Consider the following 15529-nt stretch of genomic DNA (forward strand, 5'->3'; position numbering starts at 1 on the left):
GGGGGGGGGGGCGGATAGTTCACTACTGTAAAGGATCTGTACCCACACCAGAAGATCTCTTAAAAACTACACCTCAGATGCTATTTTTGCAAGCAGCTGCCTGCCAAACTAAAAAGGGCCATCTATAGCCTCTACTGGTAGCAGAGTAATTGATGGGAAAGCAGAGGAAAGGCAAGAGAGCTTCATAAAAATGACAGCAGGCCTGTCTGGAAATAGGACACACAAAGTTTCCTAAAAAGATGGCATCTAATCTGAAACAGTATTTCCTCTTTCTCTTTCCATCCTATACAAACATATTAGTAATCTAATGTGTGTAAAGGGAAAGGGAGGGTTCATGCCTGTGCTGTGAAATGCAGCAAAGGAAACAACAGTTTCCAGTTACTTCACTGACTGGATTAGAAATGGCATAGGTAGGGTCAGGACTATAGGAAAGCTTTCATATGATTTAGATTCCAGCTCTGAATCTAACTTAATTCAACTCTATTAATCTCATGGAGAAGGTCATTAAAATATGAACACATTTAGGAAGATCCTCTACTATCACCAAATGACAGGAAACACTCTTAAAATGAGTCCTACACAAAGCAATGTTTTATTTCCTGCCTATCTTCACTATAGCAAGCAACAGGGCCAGTTTCTGTTGTCCAATGAATGGAAAAGAGAAAGCAAAAGAGAAAAAGGAAGAGAATTCTTGGTTAACGTCATGCTTCATTAAGAAATACAAAACAAAATCCAGGGACAAAAGTCATAATTTACAAAATGGAAAAGGAAAACAAAATCAGTAGAGGAGGAAGTTTTATTTTAAGCTTCAAAGAATTATAAACAATGGAGAGCTTAGGAAAAAAAAAAAAGTATATGTACAAGTATGTTATTCAACAATGTCTTGTTAAAAGAAGATTATTTGCACTAAAAAAGACCTTGTGGAATTGGTTTGATAAACTAATATTTACAGAGGAATATACAGTAGGGATGTTGGAAGCAGAACTTTTATTTGGAAGGAATATTACAGAAACTGAACACAGACCCTACAGTTTGCAAATCTTCATTACAGTTGTGTGTCTTGATATATTTTGATGAAATAAAATTTAATTTATTTTTTTTCTCTAGAGGCAGTTCATCACTGCAAGTTTAGAAACCAACAAAATGAACAAAACAAAACAATCCTGCTAAAGAGCCTGATTAGGACATAAATTTTGTCATTTAACTTAGTGGGAGGAGGACTCAGGCCTACCAGACATCTTACGTGGCTATTTTTGGCCCTTTGTGTTAATCTGGGAAGGAGCAGGAGAAGGGCAAGGGAGAAGATGACAAAATCTGCTGCTATTGACACACAGAAACCTCTCAGTGAGGTGAGTTTGAGTTTTAGGTGTGCAAGAAACACGATGCAGAATCAGGCTCTCTGACAGCTTCACCTAGTCAGGATGTACTTTTTTGTAGACAGTTTTTTCACTCCGAAAGCCAACATAGGCCACATTAACAAATCCACCTTTTCTAGCTATACCCTGGGTCTATATCAATCGGTACATCTGGCACCCCTCTTGCAGAGGAGAAGCTAATCTCAGAGTCAAGTCCAATACCCTTCTCCTAGGACACAAGGCATCCTTACTACATTACATATGACAGCACACAGTCCTATCCACTGTGAGCAGATTTGGCAGCCAACAAAATCCTCCAGTGCTTGTATGAAGCAGAACGCCTTAATTCACTGAGAAGATGGCTAACAACTTTGAATTTGGGATGTGAGTCCCTCACCGCTGCCTCACAGGACACTTTAGGATTGTAGCTGCAGGAACTCACATTCTTCTGCTGAGTAACCCCTGTTGCTTACTGATGACATGCGGGTGCACCCATATGCTTTTCAAAGTCCGTTACCACTTAAGAAAGGGCTGAAGTACACAAGGTTTCTACACATAGCATCATCCTTGACCCCAACAGGAAGCCCCATGCCAAGAACACTTGAACATTTAGATACTTCTCTTACAACCAACTCACAATCAGCTGTGGAATTACCAAAGCAAAAAATAATACTAACATTAACAGAGTTGTTTTCCTTTCTAAACCCCTCTTTCAGCAGAAGTATTTCACAGAGTTGCTCAAGAGCACACCTCTTTTACTGTGCAGACATATCAATCTTACTGGGAGAAGACAGTCCTTTGAATTGGACACAAAAATCTGGTAAATAAAAAATCCAGCCACTGAGCCTGGTCTTTGCCATTTCAACAGATTTTGTTCAGCTTTGTGCCTAACACAATACAGCAAAGTAACTTTTAAGCATCTAATAGGATAATATTATCAAGGAGAAAGTAAACCAGAACAATCTTCACTTACCACATCCAATTTGCAAAAAACAAAGATACCCAGCACATGTATGAATGGCTTCTTTAAAGTAAGAGAGAGAGCAGAGTTGATCTTTATTTTCATTATTTTAAAAAAGTTTTTTTCCTTAAAGTAAATATTCAGTCTTTATTTTACATTAAGTGCTTTTTAAAATTTCATGTCTTCACAAAATTGCATTTAAAATTTGAAGTAAAATGTATTTCAAACAAAAATACTGTGCAAATTCAGCACTTTTTTCTCTCTTAAATATCGAAATAAATAAAATAGTTAAGTCTTTTTTCAGTTTGTTTGTTTTTCAGTCAGTTCTACTGTAGATCAATTCCAGTTTGACCTGGGTTTATACACACGCTTAAAAGAAAGTGAAATCAAGACTTTAAAAAACTTCTTTGTATTGCACCAGCTTAGGGCATCCCCAGAACTTCTCTCAATAGTTGGCAGCTGACTTCCCACAGTCCAGGCTCCTGTGCCAGATGAAACACGGGTATGGAAGGGTCAGGGCAAGGAGAGGAGAAGTATCAAAGCATCCTGGCTTCTCTCGGCCTTCTTCTGAAATGTCTTGCTTGAAGGATGCTGGAGTCCATGAGGGCAGGGCTGACTGCAGAGGGAAAGGCAATACAAAGTAAAACTAAACAAACTCAAACAGACAACAAAAGCAAGCGTTCAGAAAAAAACAGCAGCAGCAGAAACCAACCTTCCAACACTGCTTGCATTCTAGTTCTTTGAAAACATAGCTCGACAGACTCAGTTTCAACTGACCGTGGGAGCCGTAAGTAGAATAAAAAGCAAAAGGGTATGAAGGAGCATATCCAAAAGAAAGGCACCAAATGCTGTCAATCTTTCCTACTGTGAACATCACTGAATAGCCTTCATCATTCAGGTTAGACAGCTGTCTCTTCACTACAGGTTAAGACTTTTGCTTATGAAATCCTGCTCTGATTAGCTTGCTGTATTCCTTATTATTTGTACAGAGCCACAAGTGTATGCAGCGCTGCACAAAAGACATTTTTAGAAGCCTGCACGACATGTGCAGGGTGTCAGAAATGTGATAACTTCTGGAAATAAGTGAAAGACTGCATTTTGCATTGCATTGACTTGTCCGTGAATTGACTAAGTTACATACTGCTAAGCTCCTGAGCAGTAATAGATAGCCAATAGAATAATCTTTGTATTTCTACAAAATGCAAGTGCCTTCCCCCACATCTTTCCCACACCCCTCATATCAGTTCTGGATGACACAGAGGTTCAAAATCTTAGAAGCTGTTGGTGATGAAAAGAATAACTCAGACATATAAGCTGGTGACATCCCCTTAACAGGGCTATCAGAATTTGAAATCGCAACATCTGAGGGTTTTTTCTAAATGTTATTGCCTTCTCTGAAAATGGCAACTTAACACTCATGGAAAGACAGACAGGGACATGAACATAGTTCCAGCCCAATTTCAGTATTCTATGGTATTTATACAGGTTGGGTTTCTTTCAACCTTGGTAGACATCTGGCAACAAGAACAAAGGTTGGTAGGGTTTATTGTAACGGCTCAGTCAGCAAAAATTCAGCCTGGCTACATTCCTGTGCTGTGAGGGTTTGTCAAAACAACCCCATGCCAGCATGAACACATGCATGTGCCTCGTACTTCACATATACTCATAGCTACAAATTTTACATAAATAAGAAAAAATCATGAAGAATAAGAAATGGGTGTTTATTGGAAACATCTACATATGTTGCAGCACAAACTGGGCAGATTTGGAGGTTTTATAATAAGATGACTCCCAGTGGGGTCAATACAATGTTTGCTTGAGGAATTCATTCAGTAAAACAGCTTGCCATGGGGGAAGAGGCAAATTGCATGAGGAGCCAGGCTTTGAACGCTCCAGAGTTTGATGGTATTTGAACTATAATTTTAGGGCCCATCTCAAAAGATCATGGTAAGAATTAACCAAAGAAAGGCAAAGCAGGCAGGACAGAACACAGTGGTGCCCCGGAACAGTCCGGGCTCAGGGACTCTCTGAGTGTAGTTCTCATTTGCTCCATGCATCAGCAGGCAGCAAACTGAGTCTCTGTCTTCAATCAAGGGTCTAAGCTGAGGTCTGTAAAATGGCAAACTGGAACTCAAAATGAATAACTAATGTAAAAGCTCAAAGGCAAAACAATGTGGGGAGGGGATTCTAATAACACATTCTGCTGAAACAAATGGCCATCTCAGAGCTTGTCTACACCATCCTAGCAAGCATATTAACAGTGAGGTTTCATTCAATAAAAGCAATAGCTAAGAAAGCCCAGTGCTAATCCTTCTGAAGCCAGTGGCAAAGTTCTTTCTGGACCCTGTTTCAGAAGACTAGGATCATCATTTATGAGCTTACCACATATGTACTAAGTTATTCCAAGCACCATTACATACAGAAGAAATAAATATCCAACCCACAAAACTGGGGGGTGCCCAGGTAGAGGGAAGAGATGCAAAGTGAAGCAAGACAGATTTCAGTTCCACCCCTGTTCTGCCACGTATCTCACAGCCTCCTTTATCTTTTTAACTATTATACCAGAATCCTGTATTTTCTTAAAATTTTCACAATGTAACTTATCACGCTTGAAATTTTAGATTGTTTTTATTCAAGAGCTGAGGTCAGTCCTTGCTAAAATGTCAACTAATTAAGTGCCACGAAAGGGAATATGCTAAGGACAGTGCACACTCTATGTCACCTTTCTTCCCCTTAATCAGCTGCTCAAGCAGCACATCACTTCCTTATTTCTCCTGTTCCCATCTATGAATCAGAGTTTGCAGAGGATGGCTCAGGAAATTATGTGTCCTTTCTAAGATCCTTTAGTATGGAGCACCAGAAAGGTGCCTGAGGAGACAGCTCATAGGATTAAACGCAGAAAGGTCTGAATTTAGGGCCTGAAATGAAACATCCTTTTGTTCACATTTCACATCGGAGCTTATTTTGGTACATGGTTTGTGTGGGACCATATGTTTCAGGAGAATCTTTGGACATCTTGTGCTAACCTTCCTCTAATAAGAAGGAGGACTGGAGGAGGACTGGAAGAGCCAGGCTTGTGATTAGTTGAAGGACTGCACCTTCAAAGATCTTCTTATGAAGCTCAGAACAGCAGGTCTCATTGGACTGCTGAAATCACTGGGGAATACAGAGCATCACATTCCTTTCCAGTTTTGAAGATGACTATATTTTTTAGGTACAACCCGGAATTCGTATTGAAAACTCTCTTTATGCCTTCCTAGTTTGGTCTGGGGCTTATGTGTCTCTGAAGACACAACTTACACCATACAGTTCCCTCATTTCTGTCCTGGCTATGCGTCAGGCTCCTCTTTTGTTGTTGGGTTGTTTTGGTTTTTTTTCATTGCACTCGTGAAATCTCCTCCTATATATTTTCTTCTTCATTAACAGTGTCATCTTCCCCTCGTCCATCTGAGAGGGTCTCATGTAGTAGTCCCATTGCTTTGCTTTTGTCTTTAACTTATGAGCTACCAACATTCTTTCTCTGTTCTCAGCTTTCACTCCAGCAGTACCTGCCCTGAGAATATTTCACTTCCATTGCACCACTCCATTCAATATTCACCATTAACACTACTTTACAACCTATCTTAAACAAGTACTCTTTTAGCTTCCATCTCTACATCTTAATTTCCTCACTATGATCGATGCCTTCCTATGGTCAGTATCACACAGCTCAGCCTGCTGGACTAAATTTGTGTTCATTATCTCAGTCTAATAAGACATCTTGAGGAATCCAAGGACTACTCTGCTCTCCATAACGATGAATTTATTTTACCTTCCTTCCTCTCTCAGGACTAGATTGAACCAGTGACCATCCATATATACATTAATGGTATAAATAACGCTGATGGATATTTTTCTATTCCATCTGTAATAAATGTCAGCTGGCAACTTTTACGCATTGTGTGAGCTGTTGTGGCTTCCTTCTGAGGGTACTGCGCTCCCCAGTTGTCACAAAGATGGGCGGTTATGTTGCGAAAGGATTAAGACTGTATGCATTGTTATAGTAACTGCATTTGTGAAACGAAATCAAGACTTAATGAATTATGGGCATCTGATTATTGTTTGTATTCCAAAAGAGCCCAGAATGTGTTAGGCATGGTTCACAAAAGACAATGGTAAGGACTCCACTTGGAAAAAATTACATGTAGAGTATGCCTATTCTTCAGTTGATGCAGCGAGTGGAGTTCTTCAGAAAGAAGGGTAGGTTTCAGCTAGCTAGCTCAGGTGCTACCAGGGCTGTAGTCAGCACAGCAGCACGGAGCTCAGGATGGGCTGCAATAGCATGCAAGAAGCTGGGTAAATACAGCACTTAGTAAATGCTGAGCTGTGTGCTGCCACCCCTGCACCAGTGGCCAGGTGCAGCTGGCTGGTTCCAGGTGTGTCAAGCCTACACCTCTCGGGCAGTAAAAGGTAGAAAAATGAAAACTGAGCTCTCCTCAAGTCCTTCAGAATTCAAGTCTTCATTAGTCCTGTGAGCCTGTCTCTGTCAAAGCATATTCTGATTGTAATTGTGAGGAACACTGGGTAGAATTTAAACTCTTTTCTTAACCTTCTAATCTGTGTGACATGACTGCTACATGGATTGAAGAAGTAGATATAAGATGGGTGCAAGAAATCATGTTGTTTGTTTAGTGTGGATTTGGCACATTTCTGGGTACTTGCTCCCTTTCCATTTTCCCTGTTGTTCATATGGGCACATCAGAGTAGCAAGAGCAAGAAATTTTTTTTTTTTAAAGGGAGAGAACATAATACAAATGCCAAAACATAAATGGAAGGATTGAAGGGCAAGAGTAGCAGAAGAAATTAATCTGAACTTCATTTTTAAAAAATCTGTAACATTTCAGGTTTGTGGAATTTCTTTCAGAACTGGGAACAACTCTACTTCTGGACCAGATTCTGCTCTCAGTTGCATGATAAATTTAGACAAAATCCACTGGACTTTACTGCTATTACTGTTTGCTTACAGTAAGGTCAGTATGGAACAAGTGAAACCACAGAGTCTCACACAAGGGCTTGTTCCACCCATTCTTGCTTGGGAAGTATCTTCCATCTTGACTTCTGTTGTTCTTTATCTTAATGTCTGCATTACCTATATGTGTGCATGTGTCTGAGTACATATAACTCTAATATATGTTTACCTACACACACACACACATATATAAAATAATACAGACATGCAAATTAAATCCTAACTCTTTCAGGGATTTTGGAAAAGCAGATACCTGTATGCCTGTGCCTCACGCTTGGAAACCACCTGAACTTTAAGCTTTTAGCAAATACAGGAGAGTGGCAAAATACTACAAATTTATCTTGCATTATTTCAGAGAAAAAAGGAATGGTTGTGGAGGAATTAATGTTTTTATCAGTGAAAATACACTTCTCATTGACAGTGCTAGGTAAAAATATCATTGATTTGACACTTGATCGATTATAATACACCAGCAGGAACAGAATAACAACAGAAAAGGATTATCAATATGGGGAAAGCTTAAACAAGGCTTTCTCCTGGCAGGTGTGCATGGCTCTGGTATGTACTGTCCTATGGTATAAACACACATTTTTGTAATTTTGTGTTTTGTAACACCATTCTGATTACATTACATTACATTAATGTAATCTAGACACCAGTTAGCATGTATTCTGGATTTATGCCCATGTACCTAAAAGCAGAATCTGGCCACCACTAATTCCATGTCTAAAGTGAAAGATAAATTAAAAAAAAAATTAGAGGCCAGATGCTTTCCCTTTTTTTTGAAGGTTTATAGTGGGGGGAAAAAAAAGGTTGAAAGAGTTCTCACAGACAGTATTGTGCTAGCCCAGCAAAATAAACAGGAGAAACAGAATCCATTTGGATAGGCTTCATTCATGCATTAGAACAATGTATATATCCAGTCTTCATTGCAAGGCTGAGATTCTCATTCTGGTATCAAAACCACACACCTCCAGTTTAAGGATTAGGCTCTGTCCAGATAAATGTCTATTTTGCCTCTGATTTAAAGGAGATCATGATTTCACCCTGTTTGGCATTATACGCGTCAGCAAAAACATATCCTCAGAACCTAACCTTGGCCCCGCTCCAGGGAAATTTTTGCCTGCATTAGGACAGCAAAAGGTCTCCTACACACTGTCACCTTTTGAATCACTTCTGACTGTACACAAGGCTGGATCCTCCTCCCACAGAACTTCCATTAGCTTCACCAGGGGTGTGAATGTGGCGCATACTCATAACACAATTTAATCCACAGGACTTACTCCTACAACAAAGCTCAGTCAAGGGTCTGTTGAAAATCCAGGGCACAGAGATTTCACAATTCAGTGAAAGATATTTCAGCTCGGACATACCTTTCAAATCCTGCTGCATGTTTCCTCCTTTCTGGGAAAGTCGCTGGGAAGGGAGTCACTCTCTTCTCCATTGCCCTTGGAACTTTAATGAGTATTGCTTTGGTTTATTTCAAGAGAAGCTATTGAAAAGCAAACAAAGTGTCTCACAAGACACTACAGAGAGAAAAAAACTGGGCGACACAGGAAAAAATGCTGTGAATTAAAATTTAAAAATGGAAAGAAAAGTATAGGTGAGGTATTTTTCCATATCATTTCTTCCATGATTCTGCTCCTCCATCTGTTTTGTCTTTGACGTCTACGACTTGCCATTCATATTCCATCCCTATGCTTGGAAATCGCTGTCCATGAAGTGAAAGGTGAAGGAAAAGAAGAAAAAAAAAAAAGTAGAACGGAGTAAGGAAGACATGAAGGGGTGCAGGGAGGAAGAGATCTATTGAGTATAAAGGTATCCAAAGGAGGGATGGAAATGTGTTCCCCAAGGTCATGGTCTTCAATGGTGCTGCTTGTATTTTCAGGCTGTTAAAGACAAGCGTAGCAGGTGTACAAGAAGAGCCAAACTCCACATGCTACAGTAAGTGCAAAATCTCAAAACGCAGAAGCCATCACATCAAGGGTTTCCTCATCCTCTGATAGAGTCCGCCCACAGTGGTTCTCTAGAAATAGTTCTATTATCAAGTAGACATCCATTGCTTTTTTGTTTTTTGTTTTTTTCTATTTTTATTTAAAAAGTAGTTTTTCTAATAATATATAGAATATATAAATAATAATAATTAAAAAAACCTATTTGGGTTTGCTTTCTGCTCTCCAACCCATCTGTATTTTTCGTGGTTTGCTGATATATATATTAAAAGACAAGAAAATCAACTCTGCTCACTATTAAAAAAAATATTAAATCCACCTTTTCTGTTTCCAGAGAGAAAGAGAAGGGGGGGAGGTGGGAGAAAAACAAATTAAAATGGAAAAAATAACAGGAAAACCAAAACCTTCTGTCTCTTCAAAGTAGTTCTCAAGAGCTTTAAACACTTGTGCTTTCAGTGTACACCCCACAGGAAAAACAATAACAAAATTAAGAACCAAAAAAACCAAAAGCCCAAGGACCTAAAATTTAAAAAAGAAAAAGGTAATAATAATCCTAGTAGTAAAAAGGACAGCAAATCGCTCAGAGTTTGTGTGTCTTTTTAGTTATTTTAGCAGCCACCCTTTTTGTCTGCAGAGGGAGAGCTGCCACCACAGCCACCTCCTCGGCTCGAGAGAGGCTCTTCCGCATCATCCTCGTCAAAGCCATGAAAGGTCGAGGTGTCGCTTTCTGACGTGGAACCGAACAAGTCCTCCGTAGTGCGTGCTGGCGCTGCTTCGTCCCTCCTGCCTTCTCTTCCCAAATGAGCTGACATGTATGATGAATATATCAGCACATGGGTTAAGCAACAGGCATCATCATCATAATTTTAAAAATCATCATTATTATTAAACAATTCAGACTATCGAGCTCATAGGTGTGTGCTTGTACGTGCCCGCGCACCTCAACCACATAGCTCGGTAGAACTGCAGTAAGAAAAATAAAAAAGGATCAGTTTCTTTTTCAAAGAAAAAAAACCCTACAAACAACACAGGTGCCCATAGCTATGGCAGCGAAAGGGTTAATCATGTTTTCCTCTCTTCAAAAGACATTAAAATATTTCCTCACGATTACTTAGATCAAATTTAAAAGATTTTTAGACCGTATCAGTAATTAGACACCGTTAGCTCTAAGCACATGACTGTCCTTCAGACTGGCATCAACTGTCACAAATATACTGCTATAGAGATATAACCCAGCAGATAGCTCATCAACCTCAGGATTACTTTTTATCCCTGTCTTTCACCTGATCCCAAAGAGTTTCCTCTGTAGGCAAAATGAAATACATTTTGAAGACTAAGTGAAAGTAACCTAAACAAATGCTTTTATTCCAATTTCATGGCATCTCCTTCAAAAATAAAAAACCCCAAAACAAATATATACAGTTCAACAACTAAAACAACTAAGATGAGAGGTGACCTGTCTTGGGGAACCCTAAAAAGTTAAAATGGGTGTGAGTCAATCCAACTTTCAATATGGAACAGGAAATTCTCCACACAGGACATCAATAGCAGCAGCAACAACCACAACAACAACAAAAAGAAGACTCTTAAAAAAGAGATGTCAGATACTGAAATCTGCAAAACTGAGGTTTGTTTTCTCCCTCAATCAAACATGTTATGTGATTAATAGTATAGACTTCAAAATTCCTCTTCAGGAAGGTAGAGAAAAAGATGTCTCTTGTGCCCTAGCAAAATGAAAGTGTGAGATTTTAGGGAAAGGCTATTTTATTATTCAGAAACAGTAGCATGGTATTAAGTAACCGTTTGGTCCCCGCTCCAGCTACAGGAATCAGCCATATAACAAGTACACTGCATTGCTTGAGACACGAAGAATTAAATCCTGTTCACAAAAAGAAAATGGATATAACAAAATAATTGGCAGATAAACCACCTTGTAGAGATGTGATTTTACTGACTTTGTGAACAATATAATTTCCATGACCTCTCTTTCAGTATAATGAAAATGTTCTCCATTATCAAGAAAGAGAAAGATGGCAGACACCAAAGAGGTTTCATTGTTTTAGTTTAGAGATTAGTGTGTGGTTGTACCTTAATCGCTTTCATCACACATCAGTCACAGCATTGCATACCCCTATGAATGACCCAGGTGGGTCAGTATTTTTACAAGGATAGCATTTAATGGAACTGATTTTGCACAATTTAGGTTACATGATGATCTACTTGTTCTATCACACTAAGGAATCAAGGAAATTAATGTATTTGTGTTATATTCTGATATAATCACCATAGCAATGTTTAAATAGCAAAAAAATATGGATTTGTCTCATTGTGCTGTAACAGGACAATGCTGAAATTAGTTATATTGAACTATAACAATCAAGGGGAAGGGTAATGATCTTCCAAGATGGCACCACAGACCCCAAGAGCTTCCCCCTTCAGTTATTAAGAAGCAAACGCGTATAGACTAAAAGGTCCATGCCCCTGACTATACAGCATTCATCAGGACACCCCTGGAGAAAGCCAAAGGGGATGCCATCTGTTGACTGGTGACCAGTCAGTATCACTTCAGAGTATCTTCAGAGGTCACAACAAGTGCAGAAGGCAATTTGTCAGTGAGAGTCTAGTTCTGCACCCACTGAACGTGGTAAGAGGCTTACTATGAATTTCAGCAGGAGCATAAAAAGGCCATTCCCTTGGCATGAGAACACTCCACATTGCATTTCAGCCATCACGCAACAGACGTCTTTCAGTGACTACAGTACAGAAGGAGCAGCAGCAATACTGAATTTCAAAGTCTCTTTGGTTTTCAGATTTCCATATGATGGTCTTATCACTACTAGTATCACCACTGTTCACAAATATCACAACTGGAAACTTGGATCAAAGCTGGAATATGCAGTTCTTAAAGGTCTCTCATTCCCTCTACCACCGCCACCACCTCCCATGTGAGCTATAAATAACTGCTCAGCTGGGATAAAATTTCCCAGAAAAAGAGGAAAAAAAAAAAGAAAAAATAAAAAAAAAGAAAAGAAGAAAACAACAGTCCAGAAATAAAGACAACTCAGAATGGGAAAGACACAATTGCCTACATTTAAAAAGAGAGAAGGGAAGAAAAAGGAGAAATAAAAACCTCTTTAAACAAAATTAATGATAGTCATCTTGTAAGAGGATAATTCTTGACAGCTACCCCCATCCCTACCCTGTAATTTCCTCCCTCTTTCTTTTTTGGATGAAGAAATGCATGAAATGTGTAATCAATGGAAATGCTTGTCATGCAACTTTCATAAATCTTGTAAGTAATTTATAGTTGTAATTGCAGCATTTGAAGACATTAACATTGTCATAGGATTTTCTCCTTCCATTTGAAGAACATGTACCAATGTTCACAGAAGCCAATAAATACATTCAAACTTTATTATTTCATAAGACCCATTAGCTTAAAAATGTGAATCCAACAACGGGTTTTATGACAGAAAATTTCCCAGTCATCCTTTCCCACAAACATAGACAAGAAGTAAGACTTCATCTTCTATCCCCTCCCAAATGCACTGCCATTCTTCAAAACAAATCACACAAATGCCTTTGCACGAGAAAGATGCAAGAAGGAATCACCTACCAGAGCGCCCACAGTCTGAGCACGATACAAGTTCCTCAGGCCGGCCACTTTTTTTGTTCATATTGGAGCCTCCAAGGCAGAAGTCACAGTAGTTATTGGGAATGATGACCCCATCTGGTCCTTTCTGGGCTGCAGTCGGGTTAGAAATCAGATTTACTTAAAGAGCATTCAGTTTGGACGTTTCCCCCTTCTGCTTGATACGATGTTAGCTTGGTGAGTTTGCAGGCCACAATCTTCCCAACATATTGTCAATCAGAACAAGAAATGAACTGTATGAATTACCTCCATTTTAAGTACACCCTGTGTTGTATCTATTTTGCCTGAAATGCACTGCACCGTTTCCTTTATAATGCCAGCTGGGCTGGTCCCTCACAAGGACCTCCTGCCCAAAATCTCTGTACAGTTCAGGGACTTCGTAACACGTACAGGCATAGAAATAATCCCTAACACACAATCGGACCTATGCTGTCAGTAAGCCAAGCCTGGGTTTTCAGACAGCAGTCCTAAACGTTAAGCCCACAAAATAAAAATTCAGAAAGGAAAAATACATTCCCAGAAACTCAAAAAACCAACAGCAAGGAGATGGGGGGATACCTACCCTAGCCAATTTTATTTCAAGTAGCCTTTTGGGGGATTACATCTCAAAGTGGTGGGGTGTCCTTAGTCAAGAAATTGGTTCAAATGCTCATGAATATTCACATGCAAAGCCATTTGTGGGTGGTTTGCCCAAGGGTTAAGCTACCTGCAGCAGAGTGTAAGTCCCCCGGGAGGAGCGGGGAGGGCCATGGCTCCAGCACTGCTCCAGCACCCAGCACAGGTGCACAGAGTCAGCCCAGGGCAGATGTCCCAGCCGGCAGAGCTAAAAACTCCTTCAGCTAAGAAAAAAGGATGGAAATTACGTTCTTATTTTCCAGGTAGGAATAGTTGGAAAGGAGCAGGCACACACTGGGTCTCGAAGAGGAGGAGGCAGTTCCCCTAGAAAGGAGAGAAGGGCAGAGGTCTTCTGCATTCCGCGTAGTTGAGCTGAGCAGCAATGTGCTTTTTTTCTCGCTCACAACTGCCATTTTCCTCCTCTGCTCTCCAGAGAGGAAAAACTACTTGTTCCTGTACACTCTAACTAGAAACTGGGGAAGGGAGAGGGGAGTGGAGGGAATGGTTTGTCTTTGTTTCTCCTTTTTTAACTTAAAAATTCCAGTGGTATACCTGGCCTAAGCCTACCCCATGAAGATTTCCACAAACTATAAAATGAAGACCTTTAAATCGTACCATCCATATTTAATTATCTTTTTAATGCATATTTTGTAACTTGCAGATTTTTAACAGATGTTTTGACAGCCTTTATTAATGGTCTTTTTGTCCACATCCAAATTTCCCCCAAAGAACAATGACATTCTAAAGGGCTTCTGGTAACAGTCCAAGACATACACTTAAAATTAAAATTTCCTCCGAGTTCAATCTGCTTTTCTGGTTTGGGTGCATCTAGTTATTAATTTACTTCCAGTTGTTGATTAACCAAGCTTTTTGGAGATTGGCAACTGAAAGATTGCAGGTAAGGCGAAATTGAGAAAAGAATGAAACCCCATAAGGCTGCAAATACATCGATATTTTTCCTGCATGGTTGCTGAGTCCCTGACGGTATTTATGAAACAATGGACTTTGCTCTGGTCCTGGTTAGCAGACCCCAGTTCTCCCTAAACCAGTGAGAAGCTCCTAGTGTTAGGTTAGCATTTTGCCTGTTTGCAGAAAGGTATTTAATATGTGCATGCAAAATAAGCGAAAAAAAGAACAGGAACCAGGTGGAAGCCTAGTGCACAGGCTCATTTTAAGAGCTGTAACAAAATGATCATAAAGTTGCTACTGGTACATATTTTGTGTATAAAAAGCAGATTTCCCTAGCATTTATTTTTCCCACTACAGCCCCATTTTGAAAAAGTTAAGTAATTACTTCTTTATATTGTGCTGCATCTACAGACGGGCCATGCGCAATGCAAACTCAGCAAGCTCGTCATTTAGTGATTTTTTGTTGTTATTGTTGTTGTTCCTTATTACATTACTTCGCCTTTCATTTGAGTTTCTTAAAGTGCCTTACAGATACGAAGATCCTAATATTAACCTCAGTGAGGTCAAAAGCCTCTTTTGCCATTGACTCTAACCAAAGTGTTGCTGGGCCCTAATTAAGTCTTGTGGTGAGGAGGCCACATCGCATTTTACAGCTGAAAGACTTGGAGGTAGAGTGATGAACTGGCTTACTCAGGAACACACAACAATTCTGTGGTGAGGCCACAAATAAAAACAAGCATTCAAGGTGCCGGCCAGCTGACATAGGAAAGAGCTTCCCTTCTACCACTGCTCAGAATGGTATAATTGATTTAACACTCTGCATATACTGACTTAAATTTTTCTAGTGCAGCTCACAACCCTAAGCTCCACTGACTGTCAAACTGGAAATGGGATAGGGGACCTTGTGAAAATACATATACTGACCAATTTGTGGTGTGGGGGACAGGCAGAGGGTATTCGCTGACTGTGATGTACCTGAAGGGATTCTCCTAGACTTCTGCCAAGGGAATAAGCATAAGTTTTGATCCCTCTCCTCTCCTCTCCTCTCCTCTCCTCTCCTCTCCTCTCCTCTCCTCT

At 39.7% G+C, this 15529-nt stretch overlaps 1 protein-coding gene across 6 annotated transcripts in view; it reads right to left on the minus strand.

The window, feature by feature from the left end:
- The window catches only part of DPF3 (double PHD fingers 3), a 154319-nt gene that overhangs the window by 21416 nt on the left and 117374 nt on the right, over positions 1–15529 (minus strand). For 4 of the 6 annotated variants that reach the window (XM_026850099.1, XM_026850102.1, XM_026850100.1 and 1 more), the window contains one exon: positions 12893–13021. In XM_026850099.1, coding sequence (XP_026705900.1) covers positions 12893–13021 — 129 coding nt within the window. Of the gene's footprint in view, positions 1–810; positions 2933–8697; positions 10082–12892; positions 13022–15529 lie in introns of those variants that run through there. The other 2 variants (XR_003398565.1, XR_003398564.1) reach the window with 1 other exon arrangement.

Source organism: Athene cunicularia (genome assembly GCF_003259725.1).
Source record: "Athene cunicularia isolate RWA chromosome 5 unlocalized genomic scaffold, athCun1 chr5_part1, whole genome shotgun sequence".
Lineage (NCBI taxonomy): Eukaryota > Metazoa > Chordata > Aves > Strigiformes > Strigidae > Athene > Athene cunicularia.